Source organism: Callithrix jacchus, chromosome X, assembly GCF_049354715.1.
Source record: "Callithrix jacchus isolate 240 chromosome X, calJac240_pri, whole genome shotgun sequence".
In the NCBI taxonomy this organism is placed as follows: Eukaryota; Metazoa; Chordata; class Mammalia; order Primates; family Cebidae; genus Callithrix; species Callithrix jacchus.
The window spans coordinates 72,796,919-72,811,404 of record NC_133524.1 but is presented as its reverse complement, the minus strand read 5'-3'; the positions used below and the strand labels follow the sequence as shown (position 1 = coordinate 72,811,404).

Sequence of the window (14,486 nt, the reverse complement as noted above, 5' to 3'; positions counted from 1 at the left end):
TGTCCTGGTTAATGTGAACTAATGGAATCATTTTATTTCACCTAACTATAGCCTTCCAACCATTTAGAGACTGAAAGAAAAATGAGGGATGGATGCTTACTTTAAGTAAATTAGCTTTGGTGTGCAATGTAAGAATAAGTAGAAATATCAAATGAATGCTTGCTGTGAACTTTCTCTAAAAATATATATATAGTGCATGAATTATTTGTTTTCTGATTTAATATCAGTGTCAAAGCTTCTTAGAAACATGGGAAACCTCATTAGTAATGAGGGAAATGCTACTTTAAACAAAAAGCACATTTCTCCCCTAAGAGTAGCAATAACTAAAAAGTATTAATATCCAGGGTGTCTGATGATATGAGAAACTGGTACCCTCGTATGCTATTGGTTAGCACATACTTATACATTATTGGTTGCTGGTAGAGCCATTTTTGGAAGACATTTGGCAGTAGTATCAAAAGGATAAATGTATGCTTAACTTTTATCTCATCAGTCTATTTCTAGGGATCTTCATACAGAAACACACAGGTGTACAAAGTCATATATGCCATCATTGTAGTAGCAAAAATTTGGAAATCACATCAATGTCCATCAGTAGGAGAATGTATAAATAAATTATGATGTTTCCATAGTATTGAATACACAACTGTTAAAAAGAATGAGTTAGTGTTCTGTTATTGACATGGACAGTCTCTGGGATACATTAAGTGAAAAAAGCAATTGCAAAACAATATGTATAAAAGGACCACACTTGTGCTGGGGGAAAAAGCATATGTTTAGGTATGTAAATTCACAGGAAGAAGTCTGGAATGATACACACCAAATTGTTTATGGTGACTACATCTGGGAAGGGAATGGGATATCACAGATGAGGGATGATGAAAGGAACTGTCATGGTTTACCCTGTATGCCTTTGTCTCTTTACTATTTGAATTTTTAATTATGAACATATACATATACATATATATATATGTATATTCATTCAGTATATCTGCTTCAGGATGCTGTCCTCTTCCATAATACTATTTATTACAACCTCTTATATGGGAACATCAATGCTTCACCTGAGGAAGTGTATGCGGTGGCAAAATTAGCTGGACTTCATGATGCAATTCTTCGAATGCCACATGGATACGACACCCAAGTAGGGGAACGAGGACTCAAGCTTTCAGGTGATCAGAGATTTTAGACCTGCCCAAACTCTAATTTGTCAGAGCCACTTTTTAGAAAATGTAATGAGAGACTTCAAACCTAGTGCTTACTGAGTCACATTGGATGGGGTTATTAATCTAGCCCTCACTACAACCAATTCAACCTAACTAATAACTATTCTCAAATCATGCAAGTCTTTTTTTTTTTCACTTGCAGCTGCTAATAGTGTAGGTGTTTCATATTAAGTAACTTAATCAAAATATGCTCAGATCATTGATAACTTGTTATCCACAATCTTCATGATAAAGGAAAAACAAGATTGTTCTTTACCTGGGAAAGTAGTAAGGGTAGGGAGAGGTAATTTGATAGTGAATAGTGTATATCTCTTACCATAACTTCCTAGATCATTTGAAGATGTTTTCAGTACTTTCGACCTCCTTATATTTGATCCTGTTAACTGCTATACTTTCTTTACAGACAACTTCACTTTCACGTCCTTGAGTGTTCTGTGGCCAAGGATGTTTTGTGGCTTATACATTTCTTATTAAATCTTTAATTATGAGATTGCTAGGTTTATAATGAATTACCCTAAAATGACTGATTTTTTTTGGAGGACACAGAAAAAATGTTTCTTTACCCCCAGATTATTTGTATTTCAAAAGTATACTGATGTCTAGTTTAGTTTGGGGAAGAAATGTATTGATTATAGACAAAGGTAAGGCAAAAATAAAATGAGAAATGCTCTATATGAATTTTAACGAATCCTCATTCCTCGTCATTACAAACTGGCTTCATGTATTTATGATGTTTATTAGATACACACTATGTGCAAGCTACTTTGCTAAATGATTTGGAAGTTAAAAAAAAAAAGCATAAACAGGCCTGTTAATCCAGGAATTGGCAGTCTGTTAGAAAGTTTTGGGCTATGTTAAGAAAATCTTAAACAAAGATAATTTTCAAGTTAAGTTGGTTTGGTCATTACCTGGTAGTATAAGATGCCTGTATCATTCCAGTCCATCTTTACATTTTATTACTGCTTTTAATAGGAGTAATTTCCAACTACCTGGCCCATACCCAAATTATATGTCTGTTTGGCTAATTCTGGTGATCCCCAATTTATCATGTAACATAAACTAGCCCTCTTAATGCATGACTTTGCCTCAGCCAGCTATGCTGTGTTCCATTTTCTAATCTTATTTTTCCTTTACACATGCCTTTCAGGGATAGGAATAGCTAAAGAAATTTTATTCTTACCTGTTTCCCATTTCCTTACAACTAAACCTCTCAAAATGAGCAATTTATTATTTAGCATCTATGCTAATAATTATGTTAGAGAACAAACAGACATTTATTCTCCAAGTCCCAGAATACTGTTGAATAGAATTACAACTGAGTTGGCTTTGAAATTTGAGAGGCACTTCAAAACTAGTCCTTCCTCCAAGTATCTACTTCTTTAAGGAGCTTTGTGCTACTGGGTTGGCAGATAAGCAGGAAGATAGTTCTTATGGTACCTGCCTTGTTAGGATCTTGTGAGGTGGGGAAGAGTATGTCTAGCATGAATATAAACTTACTAATATTTAAAATAAGGATCCCCTTTATAAACCAAAGATAATTGTAGGACAAGTAAAAATAAAAATATTTAAATGTACAAGATAACAGAGCTTACTTCCTAAAAAGGTTACTTAAGCTGAAAATATGTTTTTTTCAGACATTAATAATGTATAATAGACAAGAAGCTAAAAGGGACATATTCAGCAGAGTACCATCTTCTGTACTTCCAACTATAGTTCTATACAAGATTGGTGACCTTAGACCTACAGTAGTCCCAGTAATAAAAGACAGGCTTCTACACATTTCACTACATATTTTCACTATTTATTTAGGAAATACTTTCTAAATATTTATTCTTGTATTTAGGAATAAACGTGGGCTTATCCATTGTGATAAGAAGGGCATTGGACTGGAACGAATCTAGTCCAGATTCTTGCTCTGTGACCTTGAGCAAATCACTTAACTTTTCTGGGCCTGTCTCCTTTCTATTTTAAAAATGTGATATGCTAGAGATTTATAATAAATACCTAAATAAAGGAAGAGATATCTACTATATACCCTTAACTTTGAAGAATGCTGTAAAAATAATAGCTTTCTATCAAAACAATCATTGAGAATACCAGCTGAATGCTATTGTTTTATCTTAAGAGAATTCAGTTATTCATAGTTTAATGTCTTCAAGTTTACATATTTCAGATATTGTTTTTTTGGCATTGTCAATTCTGTCATTGAAATGTTTCTGAGGTTGCTGTTCACTGAGAATTATCTATAATATAAAGTAATATATATAATAAGCATACTTCTGGTAGAAGAATAATAGTAGAATCAGAGTTGTTACCTTCCTGCCTCATTCCCATTTTTTCCACCTCCTATGCATTCATGTTTCAGGGAATATAATTGTCAAAGAATATTACATATGAACTTCAACTTTACAACTCAGTAAAATGGACTGTGATCAGGAGAATAGGGAAATGTTTGATGTATTATTTGGTGGTTGTAATCAATGGAAAAACTAGAAACAAAATATGCCTACACTATGCTTCTGAAAGTAAAATTTTTCTTTACCAGGAGGAGAAAAGCAAAGAGTAGCAATTGCAAGAGCCATTTTGAAGGATCCCCCAGTCATACTCTATGATGAAGCTACTTCATCATTAGATTCGATTACTGAAGAGGTAAGTTATGATTAAAATAAAGCTCTTCAGTGTTTAACATTCCTACCTGAAAGTTTCAGTAAATGGCTGCATTACTTTGTATTTTGAATGAACTTCAGTAGGAAGTGCTATAGAGCAAAATGCCTCTTCCCTTTTTTCCATATGACAAGTGTTGATGGTAAGAATGACAGGTTGCATTGAATTATAGATAGCACAGTGTTAAGTCCATGTGCAAATGTGTATCTTTTTGGAACCATGTGATACCTTATGCAGTTGTTTTATTGCCCTTGCATCTTGGAAAGCTACAGGAATTACCTAATATACTGACAAAGGAAGAAAGTTTTAGTCTCTCTCCTATCATACTCTATGATGATAGGCCACTTACCACTCATTAAAATAGTCGTGGAAGTGATTGTGACACCTGTGACACAGTACATACCAGAAAACCTTTCACTTATAGAGCAACTTATGAGATGCAAGTCAGGCACACACAACATGTAGTGCTGGTATCGATTTGTATTCATTTCACTGGAAGTGTTTTGAAACGCCAAGATGTGATACCAATGTCATGACATTACCCCACAACTGCATTAGATTTCATAGCAACATCTTTACATTACATACAGAAATCTCAACAACAATGGTAATTTTAGTATCATATCCCCTTAATCTAGAAAGCAGATGCATTTGTCAATTGCCTTCATTTAATTACCTTTTGATTTAACACATAGTATAAACCTAGTGTTGAAGGATAGGCCTAATTCAACTTTGCAGGCTATATGACGTAATATTTGCATACGGAGTTAAGTTTCAGTACCCATTGTTTGATCTGCAGCATATTTAAAGCAATTTAATTTTGAAGTGAATTGGTTAGCATGAGGATTTGTTATATTTAAAGTGAACCATAAGCAGGACCAGACACCGTTCATAGGAAAAGTAGGAACATACTTATCAGAACTTTCTACCTAAAAATGTGTCATACTACCACAAACTAAAGGACCTACTAACAGTCATTATTTGAGTCACAGAGTTTATTATGTCAGAGAGCATAACCCATTAGGAGCTAACAGACAATCCCCCAAGGGCAGGAGTTATTTTGGAAGATTTGGTAAATTTTAGTAGGCCTTTTTAAAAGGTCCAGAGTCTTCAGTAGGATGTCAGAGTTTACTTAAAGATAAAAAAAAGACCCCTCACAAACATAACAGGCTTTCTTAATATTGGCCCTGTACCTTATTATCAGTCTGCCCTAGTAAAATACAATTTTTTTTCTTAGGTAACCATCTACTCTTGATAATTTTATACCTTTAATAAATAAAATGTTTAGAAATATCCATAGGAAATTTGGGTATATCCCCATCCCCCACACTGCTATTTCCATCTAGCTTGCTTAGACCCAGGTTTTTAAGTATTGTTGAATATATATACAACTCTTATACTTTACAGGGAATAAACAAAAATGTATTTCCAGGATGCATTAGGAAGTCAGAATGCTTTTGAAAAAGAGGTTTCTGCAGTTAAAAATATACAGTTGTCTTTGTTTTCCCTTCTGTCCTCTGAGTTCGAACTAAGGAAAAACAAATGTTCCTATACTCTTTGAGTCTCTCTACCTTTGAATTGTTTTGAATTTCTCTGTGTTCTATCACTTAAGTCTCCTCATTTTAGTTTTGTTCTCATTGGTAAACATCATGTAGGGCTATGTTCCTGATATCATAAGAGTTGTTGTTTATTTGTTTACTTATATAGAAAATATCTACTTTCTCCCAGATTTTGTAATTTAGAGAAATATTGCCTATCTTAAAGAATTTTTTCCCAAAATCATGTGGTCATATTTGCCTTCTCTTTTTGCTTTCTGCTCTTCCTTTTAGCAATTATGAGAGTGAGTCTAATATTTGGTATCAGTATAAAGTTTACATAATAAAAGATTAACTGGCATTTTATGTTTCGTTAGGAAATATATGATTATTTTAATTTACATTTGCCTAATCAGTATTTCTTTTTTTTCTTCTATTCTTCATATTATCAAACTTGCAGACTATTCTTGGTGCCATGAAGGATGTGGTCAAACACAGAACTTCTATTTTCATTGCACACAGATTGTCAACAGTGGTTGATGCAGATGAAATCATTGTCTTGGACCAGGTAAGAGATTTAACTTTAAAGTTTAGTATTTGAGGAACACTGGAAATTGTTATAGATACAAGAAGCTTAAATATTGTTTCTTACATTATTTGGTTGTGATTGAATCCTGGTAAGATTCTGTTTTTAGCCCCTTTCGATTGGAAATCATGCATGTCACTTCCAAGAAGGAATAAACTATATTAACTCACTCTCTATTAAAGTATTACAAGCAGAAGTTTAATCAGGAAAGCATTAAACCTTTATGATAGAAGCAGGTCTTCAATGGTACATACATAAAATAACTTTCCTGCATTCATTTTTTCTCTGAATAGACTCTTTGCTCAGTGTCTTTGCTGTATTATACATTTTTATTTTTCTAATACCTGCACATAACCTTGGTTAAAAGAAAATTACCATAAAGTAAAGTGGTCATTTTCAAACATGGTCATTTTTATTATATGTTTTTCCTTCTTAGGAAAGTAAGAAAAAAGATAGTCTGCCTCATCTCTTCTAAGGGAATTACTACACAAGTATACTATCTAAAAGTCTAAATCAATCAGAGTACCACTATTGTGATGGGCAGATTTGAAAATTGCAGTAATTTTTCTTTTCTCCTTTCTGTAAGGCCCTCTTCTCCCCACAGCCCCCTAGTACTTATTGCTGACATTATGCAGTTTTCCACCCTATATTCCCCCTTTTTTGTAATTATTTTTCCCTTCTAATAAATATATCTTCAATTATTTATCATTTTGATTTTTGTTTTTTCTTTTCAAGGCAGTGTCTTACTTTGTCATCCAGGAGTGCAGTGGCGCAATCTTGGCTCACTGCAGCCTCGACTCCTGGGCTCAAGCAATCCTCCCATCTCAGACCCCCAAGTAGCTGGGACTACAGGCACGTGCCACCATGCCTGGCTAATTTTTTGTGGAGGTAGGGTTTCACCATGTTGCCCAGGTTGGTCTCGGACTCCTGAGCTGAAGCAACCTACCTGCCTCAGCCTCTCAAAGTGCTAGGATTACAGGAGTGAACCACCACGCCCTTTGAAAATCTGTGTACTAAGAGTTTAGAGAGAAGCATTCTCATGTACTGTCTGTATATTGAGCTATTTAGAGGCAAACTGATTTTTCCAGTATGGTTGTACCAGAATGTCTTAAATGGGAAATTTTGTAAATATACTTTATTATATCATTGATGTTCAAGAATCTTAAATAAAATCTGCTACTTTTTTATAAGCTTTCTGATTCTGTGCCGCCATGTAGTGAGAGCCTTTTCTTACAAATAGAAGTTGTTAAAATACGTTAGCAGGCATATGATTACCTGCCTCATGCCATGAAATTCACAGTATCTATATACTTATTTTACACTATTGCCACTTGGGTTTTGGGTTATAATTGGACCTAATTTGTTAATGATCATGGCACCCATATCTAAACAAGAATCCCTTTATATTCATAATTTGGTGATTCTATAGTTGTCTGATTATGAAGATAACGGATTTTCATTTTCTAGTGAAACTAATATAACCTTAACTTTAACTAATAGTCTGTCACCTTCTGTGTTCTGTCAGCAATCTCTTGTAGTAGTGTTAATGTTAAGATGGCGTATCTCGGGAACTTCTAGTTAAATGTGGAAGGTTGGATACATTTGTTTATCTCTTCTTCCCCTAACCATACTAAAATGAAAGTGAAGAAATAAAATAAGTATAAAGCCATAAGAATAAAGATAACAAGAGAGGAAATAACAGTGGAAAAGAGATATCAGTAAATTGGGGGAAACTGGTAAATAGATAGATTACCAGAACTAAAAAGTTGAATACTGTGTGTCAAAAGAGAGAGAGATCAATTTTAAAAAAGCAAGTTGATTCATATTGTAGAACCCTTTGAAAAGGCTCAGGAATTGGAAGCACCAGGTATGATGAAAAGTGGTAATAAGCATGAGGTTAAAACTAACAGAATTAAGTGTAAGTCTACATAAGAAATAAAGTTCCCAGGCCCCTTTCTCACCCCCACAGCCTGGTGTTTATACTCCTTGCTAACCTTAGCAAGAGGCTGGAGATTTACTTATCAGGAAATTAGTGCCTTTGGACACAAGCAAACTGCCAAGCACATTAACAATGAAGGGAGAGATTAACAGAAAATCATAATATACCAAAGGATAGGACCACAGACTGTCTTATACCACTGGCTCCAAGAACTTTGCCAACCAGTTATTCATTACTACTGTCACTACTCCTTCCCTCATCAGCAGATAATTGGAGGATTCTTCTCTGGAGAAACAAAAGCAGCCCCAGGCAAAAAAATTTGTATTTGGGAACCCCAACAAAATGTCCAGATAGCTACATAATCATCCTACCATGAAGTCCACTGGTTTAGAAGGCATCTTTATGTACACAGAGCTTCCAGTCAGCCTTTTAATGCTCTATTCTTAAATGTCAGTGGAGAGACCTCCAAAACAAACAGAAAAAAAAGAACTCAATGGAAAATGTAGACTTTAGTAATCTGCTGAGAGATCATGGAAAATACAGTATTTCTAAAATAAGGACAGAAGTAAAAAAAATAACCTGTAATCCCAGCTACTTGGGAGGCTGACGTGAGAGGATGACTTGATCCCAGGGTGTTGAGACCAGCCTGGACAACATAGCGAGACTCTGTCCCCAAAAATTAAAATTAAAAAAAAGTAAAGGAAACTTATATGGCATGATCTGTAGGATATATTGGTAAGTAAAAAATAAAGTAAGACGAAAAAGAGAATATAGCATAGCATGCTAGCTTTTGTAAAGATAGGGAAAAAAGAATATATTTATAACTGCTTATTTTTGCAAAAAGAAATTCAAAGGATATATCAGAAACTAAAGCAGCTGGCTGCCTATGGGATGCAGGTACAAAGGGTTAGAAGAAATACAGAAAAGAGACTGAAGCTTTAATGTTTCTTTTACTTTTGAACCATGCTTAGTGTTTGTTTTAATATCTTCAAAAATAAAATTAAATCAACAAGGACAGGAGAAAAATAAAAATTGAATACAAACAGAAAGAAGTAAAACTAACTGCATATCAAATTGGTAACATAACTGCAAAGAAGAAAAATAGAATTAAGCCAAGTAACTTTTGAACATATTACTTTGATTGTATACCCTTAGTGTAATATATTATTAAGACAAAAATAACCCAAAAGAAATTTGAACTTAGTTTGTTTTGGTAGTAGTGTGGGGGTAACCATTTGCAGACTGTTTTTGTGTATAGTTTAAGACTGAGCTTATGAGTAATACATTGATGTTGGGAAACAGATCTCTTGGGAGAAGAAAGATACAAATATGGAATGGCAAAGAAGAGGAGAACCTTGTAATGTTATATTGGAATAAAATTACCGGTTTGAATTTATGACTTAAAAACAATGTCCTAACTCTATTCACTGAAGAGGCCTAAAAGCAGTGAAAACCCAGCAGTAATGAGTATACTTGGCATCCAGATCTTGAGCACTAAATGCTGTTCCTCACTTAAAGGAACCAAGACTCTTTAGAGACATAGCTGATTCCCAATCTAGGGCAGGGAAACTAATGAACACAAGTCATGAGAACACAGTAACCATTTTGAATGAGTGCCTACTCGTCAACTGGGGAATAAAAAGAATAATGACACTAATTAATTATAATACCTTGAATAAAAAACATATATGCATCCATGAGCCCATGATGCTACTGCTAAAACAAAAATTGTCAAGGGGAAAAGGACAATTCCCCTGTCAGAAGGAAGCCAACTAACACATGAAATGTAAGAGGAATTACAAATTTAGAGAATCACATTTTACAGACGCCATTATAATAATTGATTCAGGTAAGGGTCATCACTGGTTGCTGAAACCATGTGGTAAAAAGCTACTGGGGCTAGAATATTTGCATGTTTTGAAATTACCTTAGATTACTTGCTAATTAGAGAAAAAATATGTTGAAAATAGAGAAATATAGAAACTGGTTGATGTCACCTTAACCAAATGATCAACCCTAATATCAATAGTGGAGGAAATTGAACTCATGTACCTCCTGATGTAATGCACTGAAGATACATCACCTATTCTTTCTACCCAAAATGCTTAACCTGGGCTGGGTGTGGTGGCTTATGCCAGTAATAACAGCACTTTGGGAGGCAGTGGTGGGAGGATTATGTGAGCCCAGAAATTTGAGACCAGCCTTGGCAACATAGCAAAACCCCATCCCTTAAAATAAAAGTTTAGTCTGCATCTAATAATCAGAAACAACTAGACAAATACAAATTGAAAGGCAATATTTTAAAAACAGAAGATTTTAAAATTTTGGAAATGTCAGTGTCTCACACAGACAGACTAGAACGAAGGTGTTATAAATTCAATGTGTTGATCCTGATTGGATCCTAGATGGGAAAAAAGTATAAAGGACATGATTGGTACAATTGATGAAGTTTGAATATGGACAGTATGTTAGATAAGATAGAGATGGGGGTCTCATGTTGCCCAGGCTGGTCTTGAACTCCTAGCCTAAAGCAATCCTCTTGTCTCAGCCTTCCAAAGAACTGGGATTACAGGCATGAGCCACCATGGCTGGCCATTGTTAAATTTCTTGAGTGTGATATAGTTGTATTCCTGTCCTGTAGGAGAATGTCTTTGTATTTAGGAGATGCATGTTAATGAAATATTTAAGGGTGAAATATAATGATGTCTGTAAATCATTCTCAGATGGTGTAGCAAAAAAATCATGTATAGATAGAGAGAAGGTGAGGTGGAGAAAGCAAATGTAGAGAAAAATAACAGTTGCCAAACTAGGAGAATCATGTATAGTTTGTTCATTGAGTCACTCTTGAAATATTTTAAAATTTTAAAATAGGTTTTGGTAAATAAATAAAGGAATGACCTGAAAACGAGATTTTCAAAATGAGAAATGTCTTTGCTGATATAAAGTCAAGGAAATCTCCAAAAAAGAGAGAATATAGAGAAAAGATGAGAAAACAAGAGAATTCGTCTAAAAAGTTTGACATCTGACTACTGGTAGTTCTAGAGAGGCGAGAGAAAGGGGAGGAAATTGTCAAATAATAGGTTGGTGCAAAAGTTATTGTGGTTTTTGCCTTTGAAAGTAATACCAAAAAGTATATAAAACTTTAGAGCAAGATTTTCTAGATTGAAAGGGCCTACTGAGTACCTACCACAATGAATGGAAAGGAAAAATAAAGCTACACAAGGGCACATTATCATACAATTTCAGAATTGAGGATATAGGAAACAACCTGAAAGCTCTGAAGAGAATATCTCTGGGTGGTGGGGGAAAATAAATTGATAGATTACCTAATGTAGTTGATTATGAGAAAATTACTGTTTGAAAAGGGTTTCATAATTCTGTAATAAACTTTCAAGAGATTTCCAATAGACATACAAAACTAAGCAAGACATACAAAACTAAGCAAATGAAAAACAAGGAAGTTACTAAGTCTAGGAGGATTAAAAGACTATAGGAGAAAATATATATAAAATCCTAATACCTGCTTAGCTCAACGGGGAATACTTACATAGACATAATAAGGTAAACACTGAATCAAAGTTTGTGATGTAACTGATGTTATTAGGAAAATAAATGACAGAATAGCAGGAATGTGGGATAGTATGAGTGTTGAATCTCCATATTCCATAATAGGAAGTCAGTAGATAAAGCCAGAAGTGAATAAATCAAGAAATAGCAGTATAACATTGTATGTAAATACTTAAATGTAGGCACAGACAAATTTTAGTTATTTTACTTAAGGGCATATTGTAAAAGTCCTGTTACCAGGAATACCAGTAAAAACGACATAATTCCTTTTGTCTCTCAGCGTGTTTAACCATAGCTATCAAGAAACAAAATAATTGTAGATCAGAGTTTGGAATCTATACCAAATCTTTATAGTGTTAAGCTTAATAACCATTGTTAAAAATAGCTGCTTGAAGAAGTAAACTTTTCATTTTCATTCAATCTTTTTTATTTCATGAAATCATTTTTATTTCAAAGTACACATAAGAATTTCAGGATACTATTTTTACTCCTTTAAATCCCGGTATATATAACAGTGCTTTTGATTTGAATATTTGCTGATTACAGAAAATATCACCTTTTTACATTTTAACCTTCCCTTTCTGCCCTTCAAAATGAAAAATGAAACATCACAATTTTATTTCCTTTAAGTAAAATGGTATTTATGGTATTACAAATTTCATAGCCTTTTGTTTGTTCACTGGCACTGGGTAGTTCAACAGGGAAGAAAGCATTCCTACCTAAAGTTTTTCACTTATACTGTGTATGAGAAATTGGGAGAGGTATTTTAATGAATGCAAATCCTTCAGTATCCTCAGTTAGAAAGTATTTGGTATTTTTCAATTAATATGCTAGTTAAATGACCTTTCTCTGTGTTTCTCACGTGTTTGCTTTTTAGGGTAAGGTAGCTGAACGTGGTACCCACCATGGTTTGCTTGCAAACCCTCATAGTATCTATTCAGAAATGTGGCATACACAGAGCAGCCGTCTGCAGAACCATGATAACACCAAATGGGAAGCAAAGAAAGAAAATATATCCAAAGAGGAGGAAAGAAAGAAACTACAAGAAGAAATTGTCAATAGTGTGAAAGGCTGTGGAAACTGTTCGTGCTAAGTCACATAAGACATTTTCTTTGTTTTATTTTGGACTACATATTTGCATTGAAGCAGAATTGTTTTATTAAAAAAAATCATACATTCCCATTTTCTATAATCCTTCTTTTAGATTTATTTAAAAGGGGATTTGAGTTTTACATCTTTGACACTCTATTTAATGTGGCATCTGTATTTATCCACAAATTATTTTCTTGTCACTGCCCTGGCTGTGCTCAATGCATTTTTGCTACCTGTTTGATATCACCACATTACCCTCTTAAGGCCTTAACATTCATTTGCTATCTAAGGACAGATGAATCAGATTGGTTTCCAAATTTTTATAATTTTTAAGACCTCCTTTATACTGGCAATTTAGAGGGAAAGTATCTGTTTCTTAAAATTAAAGAAAAAGAGGATAGTGTAGGATCATTGTTTCTTCCCCTCCAATTGAAATTGATATGAAAATGAATTTATAAACATTTAAAATTAGAATGTATCAGGAATAGACATGCATTTATAGTTTGATGTCTTACTTGATAGATACCTATACTTACATTTTTTTTTCTTTTTGAATCAGAGTCTCACTCAGTCACTCAGGCTGGAGTGCAGTGGCACATCTCGGCGCTCTGCAACCTCTACCTCCTGGGTTCAAGTGATTCTGGTGCCTCAGCATCCCAAGTAGCTGGAATTACAGGCGCATACCACCACACCTGGCTAATTTTTTTTATTTTTAGTAAAGACAAGGTTTTGCCATGTTGGCCAGGCTGGTTTTGAATTCCTGACCTCATGTGATCCGCCCACCTTGGCCTCCCAAAGTGCTTGGGATTACAGGCGTGAGCCACCACGCCCAACCTATACTTAAAATTTTTGAAGTACATTTGCAACTATGTACTTTTTGGAGGAAAAACCTTCATTCTCTTGTTGATATATGGAATATTCTTCATCATTAAGCAGCACCATAATTTTGATCTAGTGAATGAATAAAATATTATTTTTCCACAAAACAATGAGGCATTATTTTTGTTTTGGACCAAACTTTACACATTTTTCTTTAAAGATTTACAAACCCCTATGTAATTTGAGATTTGCTATACTAGAGGTAATCTGAAAACCTTAGAAAGTTAATTTCCTCTTCTATTTACATCTTAAATATGCTGCTTTTGCTAATGGAAGGTTACAAAGAAACAAGTGAATGGGATATTATTCATTCATGCACATGCTCACACGTATAAATCAGTGTCCATTTCAAATTATTAAAGACATTTAGGTAAATAGAAAAGTATTACATATTATACTCTTTAGATGATCAAGACTCTAATCTGTGTTGACACTTCAGAATTTCTTTATTATATGATCATCCCCTACTTTTCAGTAATTTAATTAGTTTCTTTAAGCCTGACATAACAAGGAAGAGCCCAGACAACATAATCTAGTTTTACCCTGGGAGGAAAAAAAGTTTTACATGCTAGAAAGAATTGAAAAAATATTGGTATATATTCACTAGAAAGTTCTTCTCTTTTCCAATATGAACGTGCTTTGTTTGGTGGTAATCATTCAATTTGAAAATGTATGTACCTCATGAATGGTCACATAACTATGTAATAAGGTTTTATTTCTCAGAAAAGTTCCTAATATTTTATTGGTTTATAGTTTTAAGAAATTTCTCATGCTAATTTGATATGGGAGAGATTAATTTTTGTATTGTTGACATTGGTGAGTGGATAGCTGAACTTATCTAACTTAGGTGCCCACTTTTGTTATATAAAGGTAATTTGATAAGTAACATGAAGCCAGTATTTCATAGTCCTTGCTACCAGAGTAAGTGATGCAAGATCTTGCTTTTAAAGCTACAGTTAATACTGAGATGCATAATCAACTGAAAAACAGATTAGGGT

General features: G+C 34.0%; 1 protein-coding gene across 5 annotated transcripts in view; it reads left to right on the top strand.

Moving 5' to 3' along the window:
• Positions 1-13,595, top strand: part of ABCB7 (ATP binding cassette subfamily B member 7) — a 135,806-nt gene extending 122,211 nt beyond the window's left edge. For 3 of the 5 annotated variants that reach the window (XM_078363065.1, XM_008989513.5, XM_002763017.6), the window contains 4 exons: positions 1,001-1,172; positions 3,772-3,875; positions 5,886-5,993; positions 12,395-13,595. In XM_078363065.1, coding sequence (XP_078219191.1) covers positions 1,001-1,172; positions 3,772-3,875; positions 5,886-5,993; positions 12,395-12,610 — 600 coding nt within the window. In that variant the 3' untranslated portion in view covers positions 12,611-13,595. Of the gene's footprint in view, positions 1-1,000; positions 1,173-3,771; positions 3,876-5,885; positions 5,994-6,746; positions 7,195-12,394 lie in introns of those variants that run through there. The other 2 variants (XM_078363067.1, XM_078363066.1) reach the window with 1 other exon arrangement.
• Positions 13,596-14,486: the final 891 nt, after the last annotated feature.